Raw genomic sequence first — 10,533 nt, forward strand, 5'->3', positions numbered from 1 at the left:
TGGCACCAAGTCAGCAGGGATCCCCTATGGTGCCCAGCACTGGGGCTGCCCTGGGCGACTGAAGGGAAAGAGGGAGGGAAGAACACATGGGGTGAGGGGCACAACCCATGGAGCTAGGGCCAGAAGAGAGAGAGGCAGGTGCACACACGCAGGGTGGAGAGAGAGATACAGGGAGGGGGGAGAGAGACAGACAGACACAGGGACAGATACTGCCTGCAACGATTATTGCATTCATAATGTTGTCACGGCAACAAACAATCCCAGCTGGCGTGGGAGGGAGAGGGCGCTGAGCCTTGTGTTGACGAGGGGTGGGGGGATGGACCCAAGTTTGTTCGCCTTGGTTAACTGCTCTATGCCCGGGGCAGGATCAGTGTCGTGCTTGGCCCCCTGGTCCAGTCCCCACCACTCCCTGGCCACCGCAGAGAGCTCGCCCTGCTGGAGCTCTGTCCTCAGTGACGCAAGACGACAGCAGCTGCCCCTGGTCCTGGCACAATCAGGTCCCACCATTTATTGCTTTCCCCAACTCCATGCCCTGCTCTCAGCCTGAGCCTGGGCCCCTCTGAGTTCACATAGCGCTGAGCTCAGCAGCGGGCACTAGCCAGCCAGGCCTTCCGGCTGGGCTGCTGCTGCAGGAAAGGGAGGGGTCCCAGGCAGGGCCCGACTCAGAGAGGGAGAGCAGACGTGATCCCGCAAGGGGGGTAGGTGAGTTACGCCTCAAACACTGTCTAATAGTGTGTGGAAAGACAAGTTGTGGTACTCTGACAGATTTCAATCTGGAGGAGACATGCTGGAGATCTCATGCAACCAGCAGTTAATTTTCAAAACTCTAATTTTGATTTTAGATAACTTTTTACCACAAGAAGCATTACATCCAGCACGAGGAAATGCTGGACCTCATTATGATGGATAAAGATGACCTGAAGATAACTGATCACAGAAGCTAAAAACACCAGGGAAAAGTCTCTGGCTGGCAGGACCAAGCACAGCAAGAAAGTTTAAAGTATGTTAGGAGCAAAAGAAATCCTAACAATGGTCCAGGCCCACTACTCGATGGAAATGCTAGAAGTATTATAAGGATGCAGAAAAGGTAGATGCGTTCAATAACTATTTCTGTTTGAAAAGAAGCAGAAAGAGCTGGGATGACCTGGATAACTGTAGGCTGGTTAGCCTGACATCAGTCCCAGGCAAAATAATGGAAAAGCTAACGAATGAAGGCTAGGCGTATCACTAAGAGCAGTCATTGTGGTTTCAGGGAAAACAGGGCTTGTTAAACAAACCTGATTTCATTTTTTGATGAGATTACGGATTTCGTTGATAAAGGTAACTGCATAAATGCAGTATATTTAAACTTCTCTAAGATGTTTGTCTTAGTACTGCATAATATTCTGACTTAAAAATCAGCTCTATCCACTCTGAACAGAGCACACGTTCAATGGTTTAAGAATGGGCTGACATCTCCAAAAGCAATCGTCCCTGGGGACTCTTCGCTGCATGGGGGCGTAGCCAGTGCAGCACCACAAACGACGGTACTAGGCCCAAGATGCCAACATCTTCACCAATGATGTCAAAGTAAATATCAAATCTGCATGCAACGCACACAATGGGGGAGCAGGGAATGAGGACAGCAGCCATCCAGTGTGGTCTGGACTGCTCAGTAAGCTGGGCCCTTTGAAACAGAACATTTTCATACAGCCAGCATTATACACCTCGGAGCAAGGCAGGGAGACCACATGCCCGAGTGTGGGCTGTCTCCTGGAAAGCAGCAACAGAAAAAGATCCTGGGGTCACGGCAAACAGCGCACTGCTGTGCCAAAGAGGGCTCCATGGACGGATTTGCAGAGGGGTGGTGAGCAGCAGCAGGGAGGTGATTCTCTCTGGTACTCAGGCTCTGGGGAGACAGACACCAGAATCCTGCATCCGGCTCTGGTGTCCACAGTTTAAAAGGAAGTTGTAAAACCGGAGGGTGCAGAAAAGGGCCACCACAGAGACTCGAGCTGGAGAAAACACCTGCCAGCAGGAGCACACTCTGCTTAGCTTGTCACAAGGATGGCTGAGGCCACTTGATCGCATTGCGGAGGTACCGTTATGGGGAGAAGAGGCTGCAGAACAAGCAGCCCCAAGGCCACGTGCTGTCCCAGGGCCACACACAACTCAGCTAGGACCAGCTCACAGCCCAGGCTGGACTCGACCGCATTCCTCAACATCCTAGTTCAGAGGGGAAGGGGCAGGGGCAGGGCTAGGGCCAACCAGGTGACAGTTACTCTCGCTTCTTCGTGGAACTCATGCCTGCCTCACGCTCACACCGCTACTCAGTACTTCACCTCATCACTGCCTGTGGCCATGACTTCCAAAGGCTCCTCCCAGCTGGGGAGAAGCAGTTTCCCCTCTCTAAGCCTTGGCATTCCCTCTACCACATGGCTGTCCGAGCCCTGAGTCAGTGCCTCAGCCCTACAGCCCCACCTCTGACCCTGGGGAGGGGCACAACTTCCTGAGGTCTCCAGGCTTCTGGCAGACTAGAGTGTTTTGCTCAGGATTATAGCCTTAGCCCTGTCTCCCCCCACCCCATCCAGCCGCCACTGCCCTTGGCCCCCTTTCCGTGGGTCTTGCCCCTGGGTGGCAGTAGTGGCTGGAAATGCCTGTACCCCAGTTGATGTCCGATCCTTTCTGATACAGCCCGGCTGATCCAGGCCAGCGGTCCAGAACCACCTAGCACCGACCCCTCCCCCCCAGCACGGCATGGGCAGCTCCAACACCACTGCAGCTGCTCCATCACCTATGCAGAGCAGGGCAACAGGAACACTGCTTGGGGGCCCTACACCAAGCTCCCGACGCAGGACGGGCACAAAGCCAAGGGCCACGCCCACCAGCGTGCAGGTACACGCGATGGGAGAAGGCTCCTGGGTCAACGGGCCCCAGCTATGGAGCTCGCAATGGCATGGGGCAGCAAGAGAGCATGGGGGGAGCCATGGGATTGAGCCACCAGGACTCTGATTCCTTGTCCCGCTCATCCTCCAGATACGGACAGGGTGGCAAACGCACGTCCCCACGGTGGGCAGCGCCTGCAGATAGCACCAGAAGCATTAAATGGCCCTACCCCCACACTGGAGCTCTGGGGTCAGGATTGGGGAAGAGGAGAGCACCCAGTCCCCACCACGTCTGGGAAAATGTGTTCAGAGCACAGAGAGGCCGTTCCAGCCTATTTTTGTCCCTTTTCACTTTACCATGGCCAGGGGGGCACCACGGTCCCCTGTGCCGGCTGCACCCTGCTGGGAGCCCGCACCCCCCTCCACCACGAGCACAGGAGATGCAGCCAGCCGGGCCAGGCTGCACCAGCTCCCCCAGGAACAGGCATGGCCCTGCCATGCAGGCCATGGAGAACAGCGCCACCTGCTGGCGCAACCCACACAGTGCCCGGGGCTGCTCCACACGCTCACAGACGTGGGAGAGAACTGGGGGGCTACGGTGGGGGAAGCCAGCAGGGCCCGAGTGGGAAGGCAGAAGGGAGAAGGTGGGTTCTTTAATGAGTTTTATTAAGAACAATCTGTAAATCCCCATGCAGGTACAAATCCCTGAACAAATTCCCATTGGGCGCCGCACACACTGCAAATCCGGGGCTGCCCGGGGGAAGAGCCTGTGGCAGGGCAGCAGCTCCCCGCCTCACAGCCCGGGAGCAAGGCCCACCCACTGAACGCACAGGCTGGGCGCTCTCAGGGCCGTAACAGGTCAATTTACATCGTCGCCCCCAGGCAGATCCTGGCCCCTCAGCCACCCACAGCCCGGCACCTGCCCAGAGCAGCCAGCTGGTCTCTGTGGTCAGCAGGGCAAGGCAGCTCCCTGGTACCCAGCTGGCTTTGCACTCAGGGCTGTAGGAGACAGGTGAGGCAGAAAGCAGCCAAACTGGGCCAGAGCCAAAGAATGGAGCCGGCACTAGGGCAGAGAGCCCCAGGGGTATCGCTGCACATGAACAAAAGAGGACCTGGGACCAGCCTGCCTGGTGCCGAGAGCGCCACATGGCAGGGGAGCAAGGGGCTGGCCCAGGCCTGTGGGGCTCTGTATGGGGTGGCATAGGTTAGCCCCAAGGGCAGAGAGATGTTTCAAAAACAAAGGGACAATGTTAAAAGCCCAAGTGGAACCGGGGGCAGCTCTATAGACTGGGGCCACAGCCCAACCCTGACCCTGGGCCATGCTCCCCACCCAGCCAGCCCCCACACAAAGAGCTACAGAAGAACGGCCAGACTGGGTCAGGCCAATGGTCCATCTAGCCCAGTGTCCTGTCTGCCAGCAGGGGTCAGTGCCCAGTGCTTCAGAGGGAGCAAACCATCGCCACACAGACAGGCCCTAGCAGGGCAGAGTCAGTGTAACAGACCCAGGGCTCAGCCAATCAGAAGGCAGGAAGGAGAAAGCATGGCTGACGGAGGAACCTGCCCCGGGACAATTTTTGGTATGAAATAGCCATGGAAGAGCAGCCTGGGGGTGGAGACTACAACTCCCATCATGCCACGATGCCCTTCATCCCAACAGCATGGTTCCACAGCATGCTGGGAGTTGTAGTCCCCATAGACCTCCCTCCATAATAAGGCAAAAGGGTTGGCAGCCAGCTCCAGTGCCCCCATAGGTGTGGGGCACAGTGCCCCCATAGGTGTGGGGCACAGTGCCCCCATAGGTGTGGGGCACAGTGCCCCCATAGGTGTGGGGCACAGTGCCCACACTGGGCCATGGGCAGGGCCCTGAATTCCAGCCCCCCCGCCAGTAGAGGCCTAGCAATTCCCTCCAGGCCAACCAACCCCAAGGCAGCTCCTGGGACGGCTGCCCCACCCAGCTTGCATGGCTCCTTCCTAAGGAAGGGGAACCCACAGCACAGCCATCCAGGGACCCCATCCACATAGGAGCGAGTCCAGTCCTACCCCGGGGGGGTGATGCCCACTGGCTGGCGCTGGGCCACAGGTAGGCAACAGGCAGCAGCTGGAGGGGCCCCGGGAAGGCCCAGCACGGTGACCATCCAGTCACTCTGTGCCCACGAGGCAGCATGGCCAGGCAGGAGCCAGCTGTCAGCCTGGGGACATCTGGCCTCCAGACCCCTGCAATGACAGGGCCAGGGCAGGGCCCTAGTGCTGAGCCAGCTTCTTGTCCAGCCCCTTGCTCTGGGGCAGGTGGCGGAAACGGCAGTCGGCCCCGTAGCTGCAGCCGGCGTTCCGCCAGAAATGGCACTCCAGGGTGGGGGGCACTCGCACCGGCTCCCTGTGGGCACACACAGAGGATCCAGAGCCTGCACACGCCTCATCAGCCCATCCCGCATACATGCACAGCCCAGAGCTCCAGCCCTGCCATCGGCAGACCCTGGGCTGGGATGCCACCGGTGATGGCATCATGCCAAGGCAGTAACAGGCCACGGCTCCAAAGGAGCATCCCAAGAACCCCACTGGGGAAATAATCCAGGCTGGCACTGGAGGGGTGGGGGGGATCCTCTGAGCCAGAGCCAAGCAGGGCCAGGGCACCTGGAGGGGCGCTGGGCAGACCCTTCCGCGGGGCACCAGCCTGGGCCCAACTCCTCAGGCCTTAGGACAGCCTCGCTTCGGCTGCCCAGCTCCATGACCCAGCAGGCCCAGAGCGGGGGGCACTGCAGGCAGCCCAGCGGGCCCCTGCCCACCCATGCCCCACTGCAGGCCCCAGCATTCCCATTCCCAAGGGCAGCACCTACCTCCCCACAGGCCGCAGGGCGTTGCCAGGGCCAGCCCTACCAGGGGCCGGAGTGGCATGGTCAGGGTGCTTCAGCTGCAGCACAAACTTGGTTCCTTCCACTTCAGCCCCCTGGGGAGAAAGGGGCCGGTAAGCACAGGTCACCCCGTGGGGCGGGGCGCTGGCAGTGCTGCCAAGGAGCAGTGCAGGGAGGGCACCATGGCACAGCAGGAGACACTCCAGCAAGGCAGGGTTCTAGGAGAAGACGGAGGCCCCGGGCTGTGGGGCAGGAGGGGCCTGAGAGAGAGGCCGCAGGCAGGGCAGACAAACCCAGGCTGGTATCACCAAGCGGGTGCTGCCAGCACAGGCTCTGTGCGGATGGCCCAGCATGAGCGCGGGGCAGGGAGGGTTGGCTCAAGCCGAGTGAGGAGCGGGCTCAGCTCATCCAGAGCTGGGCTCAGCACCAGGCACTGACTGGGGCAAGTCTCCAAGCAGAGTGTGTGCCGGGGGCAGGAGTGGGGGAACGACAGAACCCAAGCAGGGCTCTGTCTCCATGGGGGAGAGCCCCAGACGAGCCTTCGGGCGGCAGGACGAGTGGGCCAGGAGAAGGGCGGCTCCCCCTGGGCACAGCAGGCCCGGCCCTAGGACAGCTGAGAGCCTGCCATGACCAGTCCTGCCTGCTGCCCACCCGGCTGCATGGATGGCTGGCATCGGTGTGGCCTGCCAGCCCAGAGCAGCCTCTGCCAAGCCACATGAGCCAGTGGCCCCGACCCTCTCCCCAGGCCTGGCCTGACCTGCAGGGCTGTGTAGGCCACCTCCGCTGCCTCCTTCTTGGTGTAGTTGATGAAGGCGCAGTACTTCTCCGGGAGCATCCGCACCGAGTGGATGGGCCCGAACCTGCCGGGCAGAGTGGACTCAGCCCTGCTGCCCCTGCGCAGCCCCCACCGGCACCAGCCCTAGGCTCTCTAGGCACACCAGGGACTCTTGTGTCGGCAGCAGGGAGATAGAGCCAGCGAGAGGGCCCTGGGTCGGCCGGGTTACTCCAGGGAGGGCAGGCTGACGCGGGCCTCAAGACAGGCACGGCTCCCCGGCCCCACGCGGCAGGAAGGTGCAGCCAGAGGCGAGAGGCTGTGGCCCGGAAGGCTGCACTCCTTTGACTGGGCAGGCCCCAGGCGGGCCCTGTGGCAACTCTGGGCATGTGGTGCTTGCTAGCCAAGGCAATGTGGGGAGCACCAGCAGAATGGGGGGCAGGGCCTGGAGGGGCACCAGCGTAGGGGCGGGGCCAGGGGTCAAGACAGCCCCAGCGGGGGAGGGATGGGCTGGCAGGAGACACAAAGCAACAGGGCAGGGTTTATGCCTAAGGGCCCAGGCTCCACCCCAGCTCTGCCCCAGACCGCTTGGGGGATGGGAGGGGGAGAGGGGAGGAGAATCACTCACGCCTCAAAATAGCTGCGCAGCAACTTCTGGGTGATCCTGGGGGTGACGTTCCCGACCCACACAGCGTACCACTCCCTGCCAAAGGCACACAGCAGGGGGTCACCCGCCCGCCAGCCTCACCCCGGGCAAGAGGAGCCAGCGAGCCAACAAGAGTACCGCCCGCACCCCACCGCCCACTCCCCCTGCAGCACCCCCAGGCCCAGCACCTGCCCTTCCCCACCTCCAGGCCCAACACCTGCTCCTCCACTATACCCTCAGGCTCCCGCCCCAGTCCCAGAGTCCGCCCCGCCCCCTGGATCCAGCTTCTGCCCCCTCCTAACACCCCCAGGCCCACCTGGCTCTCTGCTCAGGGCCCAGCACCTGCACCGCCCCCAGGCCTAGCAAGCTTTCTGCCCAGGGCCCGGATTCCTCCTCAAGCATAGCCAGAGATGACCCAGGATACTAGCCTGTTTCCTCCCACAGCCCATTTCCCAGGTGCCCCATTACCTGGCCTGATGCACAGGGGCTACAGGGTGTCTGGTGCGAGCTGGGGTCTCCCTGCTGCTGGCCCGGAACCCCTGCTGGGCTGGGCCTTTCCCTCGGCTCCGCGAGTTAGTGATGGTCACAAACCCGCTCTCCCCATCCTCGTCCCCCTCGGCGTAACCACTGCTGCCCAGGGACCAGCTCCTGGCCTGCTCACCTGGGGGGACAGGCAGGGCTTAGCACACCCCCGCGCTGCAGGCACAGCGCCATTTGGCCAGAGGCAGGGACAAGCGGGAGGCTGCTCAGGAGCTGCACAGAAGACTCGGCCCCCACAGTGGGGACACTGCAGAAAGGCAAACTGAGGGCTGGGGGACTGGCAGTTCAACCCCGAGCTGCCCCTCAAGCCTGACCCGCAGCCCCCTGCTATCCCACCCCCACACCACTCTGCCAGTGCCCCTCACTCCCGACTCGCAACCTGCCCGCTCCCAACACTTACTGGTTCCCCGAGGAAGACTGGGCCCAAGCCAGGTCTCCGCAGGGAAGCGGAGCTCCACACTCAACGGCCCCCACGCCCCTGTGCCCTTACCAGGCCCTGCCGGCTGGGACTCTGTGGCTCCCAGCGACGGCTCCACCAGCAGGCTCCTCTCACCGCTAAAGCTGCTGAAGCCATTCTCCTGTCAGGAGGGGAGCAGGTCAGTGGCCCAGCCCCACTCACCTTCCCCCAGCTAGTGAGCTAGGGCTCTGATCCTGCTGACCATCACCCTGGTATCTGGGCACCTGCACATCAAATCAACCCAGGGTGGTCCCCGCAGGGAGAGGCCCCTGGCAAAGTTTCCCAGCCTTGCCAGACCACCGCAGGGGCTCAGAGCACACGCAGCCGAGAGGAGGGAGGGGGCTGCAGGGCCGCCTGTCCCAGCCAGAGCCCCCAGCCTGGGAGGGGTGATCCTCCCAGAGATGAGCCGGGCCCCCAGCAATGTCCCAGCCCGCAGGGGATTCCCTACTGCCTAGCAGGCAAAGACTATTCCTGCCCCACACACTGTCCCCTGCAGGGGTGGGTCCCACGGGGCCCAAGCTAGCCAGCCCATCCCACAATCGCTCAGGCCGCGCTGTGCCCACGGCTGGAGGGCCTGTCCCCACCCCCGTGTAGACAGCAGGGACACTCACCAGGATGAGCTGCACCCGGCAGACTTCCAGCTGGGCAGCTGCGTCGGCATGGGAGCTGTCCAGCTGCAGCAGCTCCAAGAAGGTGCTTTTGGCCTCAGCGTAGCGCTGGAGAGAGTCAGGTAGAGTCACTCACTGCCACCCCCTACCAGGCCCAGCGCCTCCCCACTCCCCCTCATCCCCACTACCAGGGCCAGGCTCTCCCCTGCCCCACAGGGCCAGGCACCTGTCCCCTTCCCCTGAGCCTGGCACCTCCCCCATCCCACCTGCACCCCAGGGGCCAGGGTAGGTGGCCTCCTCCCCCATCTCACTTACCCCACTTAGACCTGGCTCCCACTCCCATGAGCTGCTCGCCCAGAGGGCCCCCCATCTCTCCGATCAGTAGGGCCAGGCCGGGATTCAAGCCCTGGCGCCCACCCCCCACACCCAGGTACCTTCAGCCCCATGAGGGCCTTGCCCTTGCGGAAAAAGCCTTTGGGCCAGCCTGGTAGGAGGCTCAAGGCCACGTGGGCGTCACGCAGGGCCTTGTCATACTGCTGCATCCTCTCATAGCAGTACGAGCGGTTCCCGAAGAGCCTGCAGGGAAAGCGCGGTCAGCGAGCCTGGGCCAAGGCTGGCTGCCCACTCCTGCCCCAGCCCCAAAGCGCCCAGCAGCACTGGGCCAAATCCTGCTGCCCGTTCCTGCCCCAAAGCGCCCGGCAGCGCTGGGCCTGTGTGGGGCTGAGGCTCCAGCAGACCATGCAGGCATAGAGGGGCTGGGGATACAGAGCCAGGGCTAGGAGGGGGCTGCACGGGCTACCAGCCACGCCTCTAGCATGGAGAACCCTCCACCCCTCCCAATGAGAAACACTTCCCCCAACCCTGCCCCAAAGAGCACCCCCCCGAGAGAAACACTCCCCCAGCCCCCCACCCTGAGAGAGAAACAGTCTGCCCCCTGGCCCAGAGAGCACCCCCCACCCCGAGCCCTGTCCAGCGCTCCTACCTGTGCTCCCGAGGGTTGAGCTTGACAGCCTCAGTGAAGAAGAACACTGCGTCCTGGAAGCAGCCCCGCTTTGCCGCCTCGTTCCCATAGCCTGCAGGGAGAAAACAGGGTCACCAAGACAGGCACTGCATGACTGAACCCAGTGCAGCCTAGGCAGGCCTCCAGGGCGGGGCTGGCTCAGGTGCCCATGCCTGCCACCTACACGGAGATCACTCACCACAGGACAAGCGGGATGCAGCAGAGAATGGGCCAGAGGGAGGGAAACGAGGCTGGGAAGCAAAGGGCCCTATGAAGGTCTGTGCCTGCTCAGGGCTGGGCTATCAGGGGCTGCGGGTCAGGACTGAGGGGCACCAGCAGACCTGGGGGGGGCTGCGCATCAGGAGTGAGCAGGGCGGAGCCAGGTTGGCACAAGGAAGGCGTGGCCACTTGTCTGGCCCCGCGGCCCCAGACCCCTTCTGCCTGATGTGGGAAGGCCGAGCCTGTGGGGGGCGGGGGACACTGACCTGCTAGCACTGTGCTGGGATCCACTCCCCTCCCGTCCTGCCCGGACCTCGGCACCTGCACAGGGGGCCAAGTAACATGGTGAGGGCTGGGCTGCCTGGGCCAGGACAGCGGGGCTCATCGCCCCCGAGCCCTGGCAGGAGCCAAGGGGCAGCCTGGGAACCCAGGCCCGCCTGAGCCGCCTAGCAGACAGGCTGGTGCTGGGCACAGACCACGTGGGAATTCAGCCCCTGGCAAGAGCAGGGACAGTTACACCGTCCCAGCAGCACACGCTCCCCCGGGTCTGAGTCACCCGTCCTAGCGCTGCCAGAGAT

The 10,533-nt window shown here is 62.5% G+C and overlaps 1 protein-coding gene across 1 annotated transcript; it reads right to left on the reverse strand.

Annotated features, from left to right (window-relative positions):
* Positions 1–3,513: 3,513 nt before the first annotated feature.
* Positions 3,514–10,333, reverse strand: TTC31 (tetratricopeptide repeat domain 31; the record flags this gene model as incomplete). Its single annotated transcript, XM_038400557.2, has 10 exons — positions 3,514–5,238; positions 5,699–5,808; positions 6,471–6,573; positions 7,114–7,188; positions 7,600–7,792; positions 8,162–8,249; positions 8,740–8,844; positions 9,171–9,312; positions 9,719–9,809; positions 10,222–10,333. Coding segments are annotated over 10 exons (1,152 nt in total), but the record flags the coding sequence as incomplete, so codon positions are not given.
* Between the last annotated feature and the right edge of the window lie 200 nt (positions 10,334–10,533).

The sequence above is a fragment of the Dermochelys coriacea genome, chromosome 4 (genome assembly GCF_009764565.3).
Source record: "Dermochelys coriacea isolate rDerCor1 chromosome 4, rDerCor1.pri.v4, whole genome shotgun sequence".
NCBI lineage: Eukaryota > Metazoa > Chordata > Testudines > Dermochelyidae > Dermochelys > Dermochelys coriacea.